Source organism: Neofelis nebulosa, chromosome 5, assembly GCF_028018385.1.
Source record: "Neofelis nebulosa isolate mNeoNeb1 chromosome 5, mNeoNeb1.pri, whole genome shotgun sequence".
NCBI lineage: Eukaryota > Metazoa > Chordata > Mammalia > Carnivora > Felidae > Neofelis > Neofelis nebulosa.
In genome coordinates this window covers 79,976,335-79,996,000 of record NC_080786.1, presented here as the reverse complement: position 1 = coordinate 79,996,000, position 19,666 = coordinate 79,976,335, and the positions used below count along the sequence as shown (strand labels likewise).

Below are 19,666 nucleotides of genomic sequence, written 5' to 3'. Positions count from 1 at the left end.
TAGATTCCAATATAAAACTTTTCCCCATATCAAGAACAAGAGTATGATGCACTTTTGGTATATTTTAATATAACTAGAGACTCTTTTAAAATAACTATTCTCCATGTATTTGTCCTATCCAGTTATGTTTAGCTTTTAGTTTTGTTGTATTTCTTTGGATTAGTGCTGTTTCTATAGGAACTACTAGTGTTGATAGAAATTCTAGAAATCATTTGCTGCACCCTCTTGATTTACCAAGGTGGGAAATGGGGCTTAAGCAGATGGAGCACATTTCAATGCTGCTTAGCTAGTCAAGGGCACAGAAAAGACCAGAACCAGAATTAATTATTGCCCCTATTGACCTATACCCTATATATAAATCAGTGCTACATTTTTCATATCCTAACCCATTCCATCTATGGCGTGGCTTTGGATCAGGGCCCTCAGTTCACCGAATAGTACATATTCCCAAATAGGAAGCAAGGGGGAGACACGAAAATAGTAAATGTCAGAAAAAATAAAAGCCCTGTGTAATGTTTCCACCTCTGTGCCTCTGCTGCTGCTCTCCCCTCAATGTAATATCCTCTCTCCACATGTCCCAAAAACGACACTACTCAAACTGTGGTCCATGGATGGGTGTTTAAGAAATGTTTATCACCCTGCAATGGAACAAGTACAAAAACAGGGAGTATTTAGAAAATAATATAACACTTTAATAGAGTAATACATCCCTGTTAGATCTCATAATGGTAAAATTTGGCCTTCCATTTTGTATTGTTTTTATTTCATTTTCTTAGTGATTAATTTTAACTGTGCTCTATACAAATACTGGCCTCCAACAGATGGAGAAAGAAACAGTTTTCATCACAGAAAGTTTGGGAGGCACTGCTTTAAAAGGGCCAGGTTCAGGTGCCACCGATTCCCTTAGAAGGCATTCCTGATGTTCCTGAGGAGTAGAGATTTTAAATTTTATAATATTTAACATAAGTCTCTCTTATGCCTCTTATGGTTTTCTACCAAGATTAGTCATTACTTATGTGTTTTTCTTATCTCTCCTGAATAATTACAACCTCCAAGTACAGGTTATGTATTCATAACACCTCTTAATTGGCATTTAGTTCATAAATTCACATTACACTAACGGACTGGATGAAATAACCATTCATAATTGTTCACAGATTTGGAGAGGGGAGAAGGTTGAAAAAAATACAGTGGGACATCTTTTCCCAAACTTTCAGAGGGAAAGAATTGAGAGTACAGAATTTAGACACTACCCAATTCTGTATTTTGTATATAAATATTTATGTCCTTATTTATTTAAAATGTTTGTTTATTTATTTTGAGAGAGAAAAGGGGGGTGAAGAGAGAGGGAGAGACAGAATCTCAAGCATGTTCCACAATGTCAGAGCAAAGCCCAACATGGGGCTCGATCTCACCAACCGTGAGATCGTCACTTGAGCCGAAATCAAGAATCTGACACTCAATCGACTGAGTCACCCAGATGTCCCTGCACGTATATAAATATTTAGACCAGTGAGGAGCCTGAACACATACAGAAATCCTATTTCTGCCTAATTTAGAGAAGCTTACAAATTGTCAAAAATTAGTTTTAAAATCAAATTTGTATTCCAAGAAACTGTACAATACCCGTGTGCTTTTAGCATGAGCTGAACAGATATCACATTTATGGCAGTCTCACAAAGCAATTTCCAGGACCTTCCGTTTTGTGCATGTGCATTCGAACTCCAATGCATCTAGACCCAAATCGTTTGCCAGTGGAGATGTTGATACTCCTCATTATCAATTAAGAAAAACCGAACAAGGCATTCACTTCAGAAGCCAGCTCTCAACCCCACTCACCAAAGTATTCATCAGCAGGTGGATTTTCCATATCATACAGCATCTTCTTGGTTAGGTGTTCGAGCTCATCTTCAGGGCGGAATGAAGGGGGAACAGCTGGAGGCCCCATGGATCCTGTTTGTCCACTCTGAAAGGCAGAAAACACACAGTTAGCTCTTTAAATGCAATCTAGACAATCAAAGCAATCAAGTAGCGTTTGCATTGTACAGGAGAAGGTACTGGACATGGCTACTAAGAGATCTGGGTTTTAGAATCAGTTTTAACATTCTTCGGTGTCTGATCTTGGACACATCATTGTCAGTATTCACCTGTCTTAGTGAGATGAGTCATCTACCGGGCTTTAGAAAACCATTTTTACAACAGTAGGAATCTATTGCATTCAGTAATTGCTAAGCAGTCACTATGGAGCAGTTGTATATTTATAAAAACAAGATGAATAAATTGAGCTTCCCCCCTTATGGAGTTTACAGTCAAATGAGAGGTACAGGCACATTAATAATTAAAGATAAAGCAACTATAGGAACTGCACAATCAGGGTACATAAGGGACCTCTCATGTAGCCTGAAAGGAAGTATTCCAGAGAAGAGGCAGGTGCAGACTAGGACTTATTCAGCTAAAAGGCAGGAAACTTATAGGCAGCGGTTCTTATATTCAGGTGAGAAAAGGCTAACTGGTTTAAGGAGCTCCCGGCAGTAGTGTATTTCTGCAGCTTGTATAAAGCTTGAGATAGGAGATGGGATGGATCTTATGGGGTACAGGGGGGCAGAAAGTGAATGGCCTTGTGTTCTGGTTAAGGTGGTTGAGTAGCTTTTCCCCCTAGTACTACAAGCAGCCACATACCAAATGGGGGAGGTAAATCAAAAGCGCTGATACTGGGTTGGTGTTTAAATAGGTGAGCGAGCCAGAATTATAGTGCTGTCAGGGAGTCAAGTGTCAGGGGAAAGATTACCTGAGATGTTTGACCAAGAATCCAAAGTATGTAGAGAAAAAAGAAAGGCCAGATGCCAGATGTAAAGTAGCTTCGCATGATGTAAATAAAAGGGAATGTATAACGTGTAATTCTGTTTTCCTTTGCATATATTATAACTTTGACCATTTCCGGTATCACACCCCAGCATCTTTAATCAATGTGCTTATAACAGAAAAAAACTTATAAAAAGTTAAGAAGTGGGGCACCTGGCTGGCTCAGTTGGGTTAGCATCCAACTTCGGCTCAGCTCATGATCTCACAGTTAGTGAGTTCAAGCCCCGTGTGGGGCTCTGCGCTGACAGTTCAGGGCCCAGAGCCTGCTTCGGATTCTGTCTCCCTTTCTCTCTGCCCCTCCCCTGCTTGTGTGCATGCTCTCTCTCTCAAAAATAAATAAATACACATTTTTTTAAAAAGTTAAGAAATAATGATGGCCATGACGACTAATGGAGAAAGCTGGGACTGAGAATGTAAATTCTTCTTACTTTTATGTTTTTAATTTTTAATTTAAATCCAAGTTAGTTAACATATAGTGTAGTACTGGTTTGAGGAGTAGAATTCAGGGATTCATCACTTACATATAACACCCAGTGCTCATCCCAACAAGTGCCCTCGTTAATGCCCATTACCCATATAGCTCATCCCCCCCGCCCCACCTCCCCTCCAGAAACCCTCAGTTTGTTGTCTGTATTTAGGAGTCTCTTATGGTTTGTCTCCCTCTCTGTTTATGCATCCTTAAGTTGTTATCAAGAATTTCTCCTTTCATGAACAGTTTACAAGAATCAGTTCAACAAAACTTATAGCTGCATATTCATTCACCTGTTCTCCTCCCTGTACTAAATGAGTTCTTAGATGTGAAAATCCTACAAAGTACAAATACCTGTACAAATGTTTCATCCTTACTACCAACATGTATTTCAACCACTCCAAGATACATGTTGATTATTTGTGTGATGTCTGAGGCATAAAACGCCACTTAAGCATATGTCAAGTTGTTACTTGGCACCCGTTTGGACCTTTCTCTATATTTATTTTTCATTTTTTAGGTATTTGAAATGTACAGGAAGTTGCAAGTATGGACATGCAGAAAGCCTTTAAAAGGCCCTCAATTTTTTTTTTTTGTTGGTTACTAATCTTACATTGGGATTTTACTTCATTGTTGGACACAATCTGGATGGAGAACGGACAACAGTGAATAAACTACGGTATGTGGCCGGTGACAGAGACAAAAAAAAAAAAAAAAAAAAAATAGAGCTGCATGCTGGAATCTTTTATTCATTGTGAGATAAGGAAATTTAACACCCAAAAAGATCAGGGCAGGGCTAGTTATGATAAACCCAGGACAAGAGCCCATCCTAGACTCATTTATTCAATAAACATTAAATGTTAAATTTAAGGTCTCCTCTAAAGTGCAAATAGCATTTGAACATTGGAGGAACGATTTGCCAGTGATATTAAACTTTAAATGGCACAGATGTTATCACTTCTAGGAAAATTTTGCAGAAATAATCATAAAATTATATGACCAAGGCCAGTCACAGGAACCATATTTGAAAAAAAAAGGAGGAACCTGAAGTAACAATGTAACTATTCATCCATGGGTAAGAGGTCACTTAAATGCACAATGATAGATACATACAATGGAATGTGAAAAGCTTTTAAAAGGGTACATTACAAATCTATCTGCAAGGTATGAAAAGGTGACATGGCCATGCGATCAAAGGAAAAGATCTAGTTATAGGATAGGAAGTGTAAATGATGGCCCCATTTTTGTAAAGTAAGTACAGTTTAATTATGTACTGTTCTTTTTTTTATTTTTATTTTTTTTAAATTTTTTTAACATTTATTTATTATTGAGAGAGAGAGAGACAGAGCATGAGCAGGAGAGGGGCAGAGAGATGGGGAGGCACAGATTCCAAAGCAGGCTCCAGGCTCCGAGCTGTCAGCACAGAGCCCGACGTGGGGCCCGAACTCACAAACCGGGAGATCATGACCTGAGCCAAAGTCGGTCGCTCAACTGACTGAGCCACCCAGGTGCCCCTATGTACTGTTCTATATATAGGTTGGAAAAAAAGTCTGAAAGGACATACACTCAAGTGTTAAAGGGGATTTATCTCTGGGTTTGGAATCCCGGGGACCTTTCAACTTCTAAGTTTGTGTTTCTTTTACAATATGTAATTCTACTTCTGCAATCCATGAAGTACAACTTTTTAAATGCAAGGAATTCAAGCGATAAAGATATGTCAGATACTAGCAAAGCCCTGGAACAGGCTTCCAACCCAGGTCAGATGGGGGCCCTGAGAGGAGCAAAAGGCCAAAGGTGCGACACAGTTGGGTGTGAATGGGAAAAAAGGCAAGTGGTTCTGTGTTTAAGACTGAAGAGGCGAAAGAAAGGAAGGGCCAGCTAATGACTACCATGCCATACCGGATGCTGAGGGCCTCCCTAGGGGCCAAGGGCTCTAGGCCCTGTGTGAGACCACAGACAACTCTGAAAACCTGATGAGCTGAGCTCCCTTTTGGCAGAGAGAGACTGACATCCATAAAAAAGCACACTGGGGGGCGCCTGGGTGGCTCGGTCGGTTAAGCGTCCGACTTCGGCTCAGGTCACGATCTCGCGGTATGTGAGTTCGAGCCCCGCGTCGGGCTCTGTGCTGACTGCTCAGAGCCTGGAGCCTGTTTCCGATTCTGTGTCTCCCTCTCTCTCTGCCCCTCCCCTGTTCATGCTCTGTCTCTCTCTGTCTCAAAAATAAATAAACGTTAAAAAAAAAAATTAAAAAAAAAAAACGCACACTGAATTTACTTATAATCTCAGGAAGCTCACAAGCCACGGGAAACATATCTACAGACCCTCAGGTAGGAATGTCCAGGCAACAGAAACCGCATTAGGGATTTTCAGCAGTGAGGTGAGCTAATCAGATTAGAAAGTTCTCTCTGGAGTACAGGGAGGACGGGAGAGCCATGAGACTGGAAGGAGGTGGGGAGCTTATCCTAAAATATGTGTGGCCAGAGAGTGAAGGGACTGTGAGGTGGTGAAATTATGGTTAGAGACAGAGGTTTAACTCAGGCACTGGCTTGGGGTCCTCGGGTGAGCTTGTGAACCCTGGATGACTTCAGATTCCCTTCTGTAGAATGGGCCTGTCCAGGTTATCTCTCAGTTGCTAAAGAGGATTGAAATCAGAGAGCTTTTGCATGTCATGCTATAGACAGCTTACCTACTTTCAAACCATGGTCACAAAGGGACTCTCTCTGGACCTTCAACCTGCCTCTGAGGGAGGGGATAATCCCAGTTCAGGTGACAGAATTGAAGGCATGGATGGGAAGCTGACCTACATCATGTTTTCCAGACTTGCAATAAGGAGAAAACTTGAGCCCCAAAGAGGGTGTCATCTGACTCCAAAAGCCAGGCATTTTTTCCGACCAAACATTGCTTCCCATGGAGAAAGTGGAGAAATGTCTGAAATATTACCTGTAACGTCAATGGCATTGGCTGTTTTATTTTAAATCAACAACCATTAAGGAAAACCTGATAATTCCTGCTCCCAGTCTTAGGACAGACCCTGAGGGAATGGACACACTTTATCATTGTGTGGCCTAATATACATGCTTGCCTTTTAACATAAACAGTGGCAGCGGGAAGGCCAGGTTTGTCCTCTGCCAGCAATTCAGATTCTACCCTTAGCACTTACGTTACAAGGAGAGGTTATTTCCAAGTACTCCCCTTGTCAGGACTTCATAGATTTTAAGAAAAATATGCCATTCCTTTTATTCTCCAATTACTCCCTATTAGCTTTGCAATACAGTTTCTGAAGTACCACATTTGGAAAGTCACTTTCCTTTTCTTTTACATTCTAATCCCCTATCATGCTAACCTTGGATTCCTGGTATTTCGTATGAGGAAGAACCCCAAGACAACATCTCTCCCAGTGCTTGTGAACGTTATTTGGCCACAGAATTTCATCCCTGCTCTGCCCCTGGCCTCCATCCCCAAACAGGGCACAAAACTTAACATGCATGAAGAATACGTATTAGTAAAAACACAGACTCCTTAGTGTCCATGTGTCTGTCACACCAAGGAAGACGCAGCCCAGGGCTTTCTTTGAAGTTCAGGTCCTGTAATTACTTTAGGGTTTCTCTCACTTCAATTTCTCTTTCTCAGTAGCACCCAGAACGCAGTGCATCCTAAGATGCCCAATTCATCTTTTGATAAGCAGCTTCCAGCATTGTGCTTGGGTAATAGACTATAATGGAAAATTTGTGGGGTGGGGGCTGGAAGGGATGTGCTGGATTGTACTGTTTTTTCTTTCTTCAAACATAGAGACGTGTATGGTATCAGCAATATACTCACTGCAGCATAGTAATAATTCCTTGCATTTTTGTGACCCTTTTCAAGGTGCCTGTTTTCACATACACGTAACCTCAAATGTTTATGCAACAGCCCTGTGTAATAGGTAATCCTGCTTCATGAGGAAATGGAGGCCCAGAGAGGGAAAGTGAGCTCCCTCGGTGGAGCCCCGACTGCTGCCAGGGGCTGTGCGAGTCAGGCGTGTTTCAACGACACCACAGTGGTCCTCAGTTCCAGGGCCATCGCAGGCCCTTCTAAGCTCTGTTATTTTGGAGTAATTTGGATTTTTTTCAGAGTAGAGGTTTACTGCTAACTAGTGAAACAAAAGTCCTACGGAGCAAACACAAAGCCTCTACACATTCTTATAAGTATCAATATTAATCACTAATATGAGTGTTCTTTGAAATGTCTGCCACTCCTAGAAAAGGCAAAAAACAAACAAACAAAACCCATTATATGACCTACACATGAGTTACTGAGAAGTGGATTTCAGAAGACTGCTTCAAAGCTCTCTTAAACATACCTTTCCTAAGAAATTGCCAAGTGCCAAGCACTATCATAAACTCAAATTATTCATGATTCCCGCCTCTGACAACTCATGGTTTAGGAAACAAGAGACATGAAAGTAGAAAATTACAGTAAGTGTAAATACTAAGCCACAGGGATGAGTTCAATGTTCTGAGATGGGAGAAGGCTGCCAGTAAGGATATATCCTCTTAGTTTGATCTTGAAGGATAAATAGATTTCAAACAATTTAAGAAAGAAAAAGAAAGGAAGGAAGGAAGGATGGAAGGAAGGAAGGAAGTCAAGACATTCCAAGAGTAACATGTAGAAAAGAACAGGCATATTAGAAAAAACAAATGTTAGGAAATAGAGGAGGAACAGAGCTAGAAGATGAGGTTAGAGAAATGACCTGTGGTCAATGTCTATACTGTTTTAGGAAACAGAGAACCATCAGGAGATTTAGAACTGGGTGTTCACTTTACTAAAGACACATTTTGGAAATATACATATTGGCAACATCTTCAAACACCAAGGCCAATGATGCCTTAAAAATGCAACCAGACAGCATGGCATTTCTGAGCAATTTAATGGCTATTATGTTTAAGGACCCTGATATTCATTAAGTAAGCAGAGACTGCTACCTGCTCACCGAAACTGACTTCTTCCTCTTTCTGAGCACATGGCTGGACTACAGTTTCCATTCTCCCTAGCAGTTAGATGTGGCCGTGAGAGGCACGAGAAAGGAGAAACACACCCTGTGGAGAGCAATCCACTGACCAGGCTGGCCTGCCTCAAACTGTTACAGAAGGGAGACTGGGAGGAAATATGCTCAAAGGTTCATGGTTGAAAGTAATGGGAGACTGGTTTATATTCTTTCTATTTTCCTATATTTTAATTTTTTTACAATAAAGTTTTTTGCCCTCAGATAAGGAAAAAAAAAATTTTTTTTTCTTGATACAGAAGTGTCAGAAAATGGAAAACGTCCAAGCATCTGCAACTGGTTCCTCTCTGTCATGGTTTTTTTCTTGCTAGTGGCCCAGGTGATAATATTCCGGGGAAGGCTTATTATGAATATTGTAGCCAAATTTGGATCTAGGTCCCTGGTAAAAGTTATGGGTGAGGCTGTACAAAAATGAAGACTATTTCTGCAAACAAAGTGATATGGATGGAATCCTTGGTGAGCGTGGAAACTGCCAGATTAACACAAATAACAATATCCATCACATTTATGTAACAATGACAGTATTTGAAGTGTTTTACATATTCTTACATAGGAACCCATAAGCACAGAAGAGCTTATTTATCTCTCTAATCTGCGTTCTGCCTTTAACGGGTCCAGTAATTTTGATCAAATCACTTCTATTCCCCGAGCCTTAGTAGCGTTCTGTGCAAAATGATGTTTTCAAAGATTCCTTTGATTCTACCCTATCTTATTTTTGTGCCCATAATATGCAGGGCATATATCATTACAGATATTTATAGGGAAATCACAGATAATTCATATTTTCGGATACTTTGTAGTCTATAAAAACAGACACACACTGAGTAAGTGGAAACATCATCATTAGAGATTTCCATTTACAGGAGGATTTAAACCACTTGTCAGCATCCCCTGAAACAATCTAGAACTTCATTCAGCATTCTGAATCTGAGTAAGCAGCTGGCAGGTCACAGGGTTTCTGCAGCCTACTGAACTTTCACTACATGTAGGGCATGAAAATCAAGAACAAACAAAGGTTAAACGCCCGATGCTCACCCCTCCTCGGGGGGAGCCAAGAAGAACTTCACCATCCCTCCTAAATGCAACAAGAAGCATAGTAAACAGCCTGCACTGGGGTGCAAACAGTGAAGACCCCAAGGAGAACACCCACCACCTTTAATCTTCGTCACCACTGATTTACTATTTAAATATATGCGTTAAGGATCCATTTTACAAAATGGCTACCCTCTCTTTGTCATCATGCCAGCTTCCTGAGTGACTGTGATACTGACCTCGGTGTGGGTCATTTTTCTCCTGTGAGTGTTGACCCACCATTCATTTCCTAGTTACAAGGTGCTAGATAACTTGAACTTAGTACAAATCTGAACCTTACCAGAGAAGCACCGCCCAGGCAGATAAACACTGGGAAAAGACAGCCAAGATATTCAGAGAGATTACATGATAATGAATACTCTATCACTCGGGGACCAGAGCTGCTCACTTTTCTTGTCCATTTGTAATGATGTACAAGAGGTTCCTTCTCTCAGAGGGAAAATAACTTCAATTATGTGTTCTTGAAAAAAAGAAACATTGAAATTATCTTCTTTCAAAAGGTAGAATTAGTCCCATTTTGGAGCTGAAAGCCTGCCAGAAAAAAATATATTTCTGATATTTTCCTTCTTTTTTTCCCCCCTCCTATTTAACTGTGTCAAGTTTGCAGTTGGCAATTTCCTGAGGCTGCTTCTCCTTTCTGACTCTCACTGAATTATCAAGCTCTACTCTCGACGTCTTACTTTTAATGGAAGGAGCACCCTTTCAGGCCAAGGGCCGAAGATTTGCTGCACACCCACTCTGCTTCAGGTTAAAAGCAGTGAGTGGGCCACAGGGAAAAAAGGGGAAAGGGGAACTGCCTATTAGCAACTAGAAACCCATAAATGAATGCTCCTCACGGTTGCATAGGAGCAGAAAAGTGTGTTCTTAGGCCTTCTATTCTTAAGTCCTATTTTCTTGGAGAATGCGTAGCAAGGCTGCAAGGAGGGAGACCCAGAAGTTTTGACTTTAAAAGTTGATTCTAACTTTGAAACCCATTCCAGTCACCTTTCCACTTTTGAAAGTGTAATAGTCTTACAACCTCTTCCGCATATTCCCTTTCCTATGCCAAACACCGATGCCTCCAAATCACCATTCTTAAACCAGATTGGGAGCCACAGCCAAGGACGGGCGATTCTGAGTTATAGCGTGCTAGATGTTACGGCAGCCAGGGGGAAGTACCAGGCTGTGCTGTTGGTGCACAAGGGTGCGACCCTGACGCAGCCTGAGCAGACAGAAAGCGGTCCCTCTCCACGCCCACCACTCTCAAACAGGTAGCCTCAAGAGTTCCGGGGCTTGGAACATGCGTGTTCCCAGGCCTGACATCTAAGGTACACTTTCAGTCCTCTGGTGTTTGTTTCTCTACTTTTGATCTTCTCACCCACCAACTGGAAGTTAGTAACATCTATTTCATATGAAGGACCTTTGTAAGATATTAACCATCACATAGATGGCAGTTCTAATTACCAGGAGGGACAGCATACAAACCACTAACAAAGATGATTTTCTTCTTGGAAGTGGAATGTCTGCAGAGTCATATGCTCTCCCAAGTAATGCTCTGCTTCTGTACTTGCTGGTGAAGCACTTCAGGGTAGTCTATCTGAACGTCACATTAACTGTGTTAGCGAGAGGTGGGATTCCCCTGAGTTCTTTTGACTACAGACCTTGAAATACACACCATTCACTGAATGTACGTTTTGCTGGCTCTCCGAATGGTCAATGGTTCCACGTGTTAGCCTTTTGCACCAAAAGATAAATTGTACAGCGAGGCTCTCGTGTTGGGCTCCTTGGAAAAAGTAGCCTCCCTCATGTTTTCCTGCCTAGATGAGTTTCAGGCAAAAAGAGGCACAACTACAGATGCTGTCCCACGTGGTAGGAAAGAAGTAGGAAAGGTGACAGGCAAGAAACCCAGATCCTCAGCGTCATGGAGAAGGAAGATCAGAGATCTCTTGCCAGTCTAACTCACAGTTCCCATTTCATGGCTCTCAGGCAGGGCCTCCTTAAGGGAGAAAATGACTTGCCTCCATGGGGTGATAAGATCTCTCTCATTTTACTCCTCTCTTATATATGCTGTTCCTACCCAAGGCTAAAAGAAGCTGTTTCCACAATACTTTAGCTAAAACACACATGCATCCACCCTCCCCCATTAATTAGGACTTATGCATGTTACATAAGTATAAGGGATTAGCTATAATAACGGCAAGGCAAATACAAGACATTATCTCCATTGGTAGGTTTCACCTCAATGAGATGCAAGACATAAATGTTTGATGAATGGAATGAACTGTCGTTCAAGGTTGTTTTCAAACTAAACCAGATCTTGGTCTTAGCTATGCCCCATTAGTGCCTGGCAGTGACTTCTGGGGGGATGGTTCATCTTCATTCGGTTGCCTGGGACAATGCGAAGAGAGCTAGGTGCTCCAACATTGGGAAAAAAAGTTTTACCACCACAAGCTGATTTCTATATGTTGTCCCACAGAAGAGCTATCCTCAACCAAAAGCTACATTTTTAATAAAACTGTATCAGACATCACAGTGTCTCTCTTAACAGGACTCTGAATCTGACTGTGGTTCTAATCCACTGTGTTCAAAATGGGGTTTTACCAATTCCTTAGCCTGTCTCATAATTCTTGCCATTATCATGCTAAAAAATGGGAAGCTATTAAAAGAGAACATGTAATATTTACAAATGAGTAAAAACATATATGTAAGAGTGCCAGTGTGAGTGTCTATGTAAGTAGGGGTCAAAAAGCAGATACTAGAGGGAACGATACCAAAATGTTAACAGCTCATGCTAGGATGGTGGGATTATGAGTAATTTAATTTTTTTACTTATAATTTTTAAATTATCTACATTATTTATAGTGAAAATGGATGACCCTTAGAAACTCATAAGTAGACTTTATAAAACGTGGGATTTCTGTCTTTTCTTTAGTATTTTCACATATGAAGCCAGAAGGGAATGGACGACCTGACGTGGCGACAATTTGTTGAAAACAGTAAAGGCACCTAGATTTTCAGTCTGATATGCACAGAAACACTTTCCTACTGTACAAGCTGTTTCTATCTAGTGGGCTTGACAGATGCCTGAACGTGACACAAGACACTGAAATAACATGCAAATCAGTTTTTCGGTTTTGATATGCAAATATGACGCTTGGCACATCACTTTCCATGGCTGAGGTGAATTTTTGTTTTTGAGTTTTTCGTGGGAAATGCACGCCAGCCAACAAATGGTTAACTCCCCATATTTCACCTAACACAAGGTGGTTTTCATTTGAGTCAGAAAGGTTCTTGCTCAGCGATCCAAGGCACTTCGGATGCAGAGAAAGGGCGTGTGTTTTGATTGGTAACAATGCCAACGGCGGCTGCAAACAAGTGCGCCCTCCGACAGACGCGTGGATCACCGTGGATTTCTGGGCCCCGGCGGGGAAGCAGGAGGTGTCTCAATGAGAATAACAGAGAAACGGTTTGTTGCCTGACCCGCAAAAATCAAATCAAAGTAGTTCAACATTGTGGGAAGATTAGCTTCTGGCTGGAGATGAAGAAGAAGGAGTTAAAAGTCCTTGCTCCTAGGCTATTTGAGTGGTGTAGAAAACTGTAGTCTCTGGTGAAAACTACATTAAATTATCCACAAATACTAGTAATGAGGCATTAAGGCAATCATCAAGATGATTGAGATACATCCAGTTCAAGGACTTCATAAACCAGTCAGGCAGTCGAGGCTCATGAACGAGAAATAAAAGAATGAAGCAAAGCATTGACTGTTGATGGTAGTCAGTATGGCTTAGACACCTGAGACCATAAGCTCTCGGGGCTACCTACCTGCTTGGGTTCAAATCCCACATCCCCTACTTACCAACATCGTGACGCAGGGCAAGATGTTTCATTTGACTAAATATTAGTTGCCTTGATCATACAATGGGGTCAGTTGGGTTTCCCTCATGAGTGCAATGAGAAGGTCCATGTAAATCATTTGCTGCCTTCACTAATTAAGAAATTATTATTATCCTCAAAGATATGCTATGTTGTATAAATATCACGTGAACAGATCAATGGATAATATGGATTCAGAAGAAAGAGAGGTTACACTGGACTGGAGCATACCAAAAACATGCCAAGAGGATCAGGGGGCTTGATTTTAGGACCTGGAGGAAAGAGAGAAAACGCTTTGTAGTTCTATGCTCCTTTCTGGCCAACGAAGAACCCTGGTATAACACTCACACACACTAGATTTCAGTGAATACTTTCCAGACCATGAGAGTGTGTTTTCTTTAAGAAGAAACAAACCAAGTTAGTGGTTTAAGTGACTATGTTAAGTGACTTAGCCAAAATCACACCCAGAGTAAGTGTCAGAGCCAGGGGTTAAACATGAGTCTTCTGATCCAAGCTCAGTGTTTTTCCACTAATTTACAGCTGCCTCTATATATTCATTTAGAGATATGAAACTTACATGATCTATCATAAAGGTTAATCAAGACAGTCAACCTCACTGATTAAAGCATGATGCTAATTATATCAGAGGTTGGAGACCAATGTGGCCCCTTCTACTTTCAGAAACATTGATTGTGGTGTAATGGAGAAAGTGTGGGCTTCAGAAGCAGACAAATCTGGGGCAAATAGCAAGTTATACTACTTCTTTTGTATATAACATTTTTTTTAAATGTCTCTTAGCACTAGCTTCTGCATCTGTAGATGGGGTTAGGGGGCAGATAGGAGAAAGGGAATGCCCCACGTTAGGGCGATTGTGAATAATACCTAAAGTGATACATGCTGCATGCTAATATGTAACAGCTACTCATGACTTGTATTAAATGCTCCCAAACAATCCATCAGATCGGAGCTCTGGATGTCTTTCAAATGCGGCAGGAAGGTGGATCAGGGAAAATGGGTGACTCAGTGTCATTCATCAGTACCGTGGCAGAGGCAACACGAGCACACTCTGATAGTGATTTGAAAGACCAGCAACTTTAATGGTTCTAACGGATTACCAACCATGATTCAAACAACAGTAATTCTCTTGAAGGGATATCCCTCTCCATAAACTCTGAAAGGTGGAAACGCATAAGTGTTTAATTTATATATTTATCGAGGTATAACCGATGAGACCGAAAATAAGTAAGGAATACGGAGTGGGTAGCAGGCAACAAGCAATGTTCAAAATATTTTACATTAACTCATTCACTCATCACAGCCACCCCATCAGATGGTCACTGTTCCGATTTTACAAATGAGAAAACTGAGGCACAGGGATCGCCCTGACTGTACCTGGGAATTTGGGATTTGAATCTAGCCATCAGTTCCAGAAAGGGCATATTTAATCACCACACAAAGTGCCTCAGCTGCTCGACCCATCTGCATTTTATCAGAGGGATTTTCTGATTTTTTTTTTTTTCAGGAGAATTTAATCATATATTACAAAGCCTTGAGCTATCAGAGGAACCCTTCCTAAAGACAAATACTACATTTTATGATGTAGTATTTCCTCTTTGTAGAAGGATGGCAACCGAGAAAATAGCAAACATCCTGGGCAATCTTGCTGCAGAGAGACCGAACACAGGACTTTGAGAGGCATGGTCATTTTTGAGGTCTTCACTCAGGATTCACCGGGCAAAGTAGAACTGCCCTTCAAAAGGCTACTTAAAGAAAACAAAACAAAACAAAAAGACTACTTCCTTCATCAGTCTCTGATACAAGCTGGAGTGTTAATGCCAAATCTTAAAATAGTAAAAGGAAATGATAAATAGCACTGTACTGAAAGGTGGGCCAAGCTAAACTCCTGCCGAAGACACTAATACTCTTGCACGTGAAAACTAAAAGATAATGCTATGTTCTAGTGACCAAGGTGATATTTTTTGTCCGCCGGGTTATGGCCTAACCATGAAAGACGTACTATGAAAGTATCCCGTTGTATGAGACCTAGAGCCTTTCCAAAACGTGTCAGGCAGTAGTCTATTTGGGAGGAAACTTCTGATCCTTGCAGACTCTCGGCAAATTTTAGAAACAGTAGACACACTAGAGATCACTTAGTGGTAGATGAGTCACTTTATTAATACCACAACAACCGAGGGTCCAGAAGGAAACTGAGTTTCCCAAGGTCACCTAGAAAACGAGTGGTGGAATCACAAGGAAAGCTCAAATCAGAGAAGCAGGTCTCAGTCAAAACCAGTTAGTTCACTTTCTACCATGAAAGACTCGTGGAGACAGTGATGCATTCTTGATGCCCTATAAAGTATGCTCATTCTTGGCAAAAATGTTGGGAGCCCTAATCTACATTTATGCAGCATTCTGAGCTCCCAAGATGGAAGTTGCTATAAAGTGAAAATCATTGCTGTTATTCTCAGCGAGCCTACACAGGCTGCCAACAGCTGGCACAGACAGATGTGGTCCACAGAGATTCTGTCAGGCTGGGCTGGTACCATCCCCGCATAAGGCTCCTTTCCCTCCGCTTAGCAAAGGGTGTTCCTCCTCAGTTTATGCTGACCCTGTGAGCTTCTTGTTGCTACAGGTGAGCTCAGAGTCCTAACCAGGCTGGCTTTAATCCCTCCTCTCTCCTTTGTATCAGCTACTGTTTCCTAATGACATGCCTTTCAGAGGTACTTGTCACATGGCGAGAATCTTCTTCATCTGGGGTCTCACACAACGTGTGAAGATTATACAGTAACATTTGTGGAATCATCACTCTGTATGTACGTTCTCTCCTTTAACCTCTGGAGTAATCCAATGACATAAATTCTTTTGCTTCCTCCCTTTACTGATGAGGAAACACACAGAGAAGCTAAATAATGTGCTAAAAGTCACCGAGCTAGTATGAGAAAGAGCTAGGATTTGTACCCAACCAGACGGATTCCAGAAACTGTCTCCCAACTTCCAGTAACTAGATATTAAGACCCAGAAGGATGGGGTCCAAAGTGTCACTCCAGTCATAATGAAATGGTTTGATATAATTAAGTGCCATAAACATGCAAAAGGTTATTACTATAACACCACCATGAATATCATCAAAAACTCTGTACCTATCTCTGTCATTCTAACTCTTCAGTGTAATAGGTAGGAAGCAAGTTATTATGGATTCTATTCTTTTTTTTTTTTAATTTTTTTAATGTTTATTTATTTTTGAGAGAGACAGAGTGTAAGCGGGGAAGGGGCAGAGAGAGAGGGAGACACAGAATCCGAAGCAGGCTCCAGGCTCCGAGTTGTCGGCACAGAGCCCGATGCGGGGCTCGAATCCACAAACTGTGAGATCGTGACCTGAGCTGAAGTCGGATGCCTAACCGACTGAGCCACCCAGGCGCCCCTCTATTCTTTCTGTAATAAAAAAAAAATATAATGCAGTGACTGATCTAGGTCATTCAGCAGTGCCTCAGCCCTCAGGAAAATGCTTAACGTTATGGACTCAGACTTCAATGCTTCTTGGATATAAATATGGGAGCCTTGTGGCAAACAAGTAACTAGATGTTACAGTACATGCATCATGTTAAGGATAGAACTGTTTCACTTACTAGATGGGACTTAGAAAGCTTCTAGTAACACAAAAAGGTAGCCTAACTGAGGAGATGTTTGTACATAATACATTTATTCAAAGTACATTTGCTATGTGCCTAGTATTAGTGCTAAGGAAATAACTGAAACTTGGGTCCTTCCCTCTAGGAAATATAATAGGAAATATTAAACATCTGGAAATATCCAAAAATAAAATATCCAAAGTAAAATGGTTTAATCCCTGCTGTCAGAACACAGGAGGTGGCTGAAGCTGGGGGGATGATGGGACACTCATAAGAGAAGGTGGCCTTTTAATCAGGTCTTAGACAAAGATGGAATTCATGCATCCAGAGACGTAACAAGATGTTAACATCCAGAGCCGTGAAGACCCTAGGAAGTACACAGGAGAGTCAAGTTGAAAAGTTACCATCTTTCATTCCAGGTAAAAACACATGTAACTGACCTCCTGCTCTTTATGTATCTCTGTGTTCCTTTTGGGTGATATCATTGTCTGTGCTATGCATGAAGATGTCAGGAATATTTTAGTGAAAGTGAGGGAGCTGTCTGCTGATATAGTCATCCCATATACGAGGCCACATGGGGAAACATGTCTGCAGATCAGCCCAGGACCCTGGCACAGCAGGTCAACTGAAACACACGCTTTTTGTGCTGCTGATGTTTAAAAAGGGGTTGCTTTGGGGCACCTGGCTGGCTCAGTCTGCAAAGCATGTGACTTGATCTTTGGGTTGTGAGTTCAAACCCCATGCTGGGCATAGAGCTTACTTTAAAAAGGGTCGCTTTACCGAGAGGCTGAAGAAAGTGAGCCACAAAGTGGTTGTGATGATTTCTGATGCTAACAGCTCGATGCCTGGAGGAGGGCCAGGGCGGAGAAGCCCTGGGATTTTGCTGCACAAGCTGTGCTGCCGTACAAGGGAGAGGGTCATGATGGAAGCTGGCTTTGTTGTTTGTTCGTTCGTTTGTTTTTGCAGGTTCCGTGGTGTCATGTGCTGTTTTTACATAAAAGCATGGCTGTGAGTTTCCAAGTGTCCGTTCTATCTGCTCCTAAGGTATCCCCATTCCAGGGGATCTGAGGCACTTATCACATGAAGCAGCATTATCATAAAAACCAGACTGAAACAGCTCAATGTGTCTTCCTGCCTCTGTTACTTAATCCTTCATCTCAGTAACTAGGAGTCAAGAATTTCTTTTTCTGACTAAGAACACATGTAGAAGATAAGGACAGGAAAGCCTGGCTGTTCTGAGTTCTAGGTCCCTCTTTGCTCAAGGTCACTGGGTGCTAGCTCATCATTTCCCCTCTCTGAACCTGGTTTCGTCCAACTGGCTTCTTCCAGAGCCAGCGTCTGCTCCCCATGGAAGAAATGGATAGAAGTATTCTAAGGGGTAATAGAAAACGTCTTGGATGAAGATAATAACAGTGACAAGAGGTATCCAAAATTAGCAACTCAAAAATGCGCAGGCACTGTACTAAATGGATATTCTATACATTACGTGTCGTATAACGAAACCTCCTTCTACAAATGAGGAAACAAAGGCCCAGGAAAGTTAAGCAGGTTGCCTACAGACTTGTAGGGAGTACAGGAAGGGGGCGAGATTCAAATCCAGGTCTGCGTGGCTCTAGTTTTTGTGTTCTTAGTCACCAAACTACCGCCAGAAGAAGGTGAATGAAGTGCAAGGAGAGAAGAATGCCTTGACTACTCTCTTATTCTACCTGTTTCTGACTATAGGGATTTCGGTGAGTATTCATAGAACCCATCTATATTTCACACCGCTATTTATCATCCTTTGAAACGTGTTATTGCTCATGCTCGAAAGGAACATAGAAATTAGGCCAACCTCTCGCTTCCAACTTACAGATTAAAGGGACTTGAACAATTCTGGGGGGGTGGGTGGGACATTAGAAAAATCAAAAGTACAGGTGGGAAAGAAGTCAATACTCCTCTTTAAGCAAGTAGAACGGTCCCTTTGAAGCTACATATACTTCACTTTAAACGGTACTTCATACTAGCATCACTATGGCAAATGTAGAAGCTTGTCGATTTAGGTTTACCAAGCTCTAACTTCCAAAGTGAAAGACTAGCCCACAGCAAACAGCAAGGAGGCCAGATCGAGACTGAGATGCCATGCTCTAATAACACACATTGTATTGAGAAGCCAGAGAATAAGATTTAAGCCCTAAATCTGTCACATACTTGTCACATGACCTAGCTTATGTCACATCATCTCTCTAGACCTCATTCGCCTATTCTGGGCCAAGCAGGTTCCCCTTAAACTCCACAAGGTGGGTTTGAAGATGACTACCCTTGGAAGGATTATATGAATATTTAAGACTTTGGCGAATGTAAATGTTGACAACACCTCGAGTAGCAGACATGGCCTATGATGGAATAGGTTTATCTTCTGATCAGTCAGTGGAAGAGACACAGTGATCTCACAGGTCAGAGAGGCAAATCCATTTTAGCAATCCCATTCTGAATTTCCTAAGCTCACTCCCTGAGCCAAAAAGTGAGCTCAGATCTCCTGATATGCTGTCATGTGCTAACCAGACAAAACGTACTAATAATATCTTTCTAAAGTTTCTTTGATGTAAAAGCAAATCCCTTACAGCACAAGAAGCTATATGATTTAGGCAAGTCACTTTGCTTCGGTGCATCTCAATGTCCCTAGTGATGGAATGAATACAGTAAAGGGTATTAATTCCTACAATGGGACCTCAGAGAGACTTT

At 41.5% G+C, this 19,666-nt stretch overlaps 1 protein-coding gene across 10 annotated transcripts in view; it reads right to left on the bottom strand.

Moving 5' to 3' along the window:
- Positions 1-19,666, bottom strand: part of LPP (LIM domain containing preferred translocation partner in lipoma) — a 682,444-nt gene that overhangs the window by 162,558 nt on the left and 500,220 nt on the right. For all 10 annotated transcript variants that reach the window (XM_058732400.1, XM_058732405.1, XM_058732402.1 and 7 more), the window contains one exon: positions 1,840-1,966. In XM_058732400.1, coding sequence (XP_058588383.1) covers positions 1,840-1,966 — 127 coding nt within the window. The remainder of the gene's footprint in view (positions 1-1,839; positions 1,967-19,666) is intronic.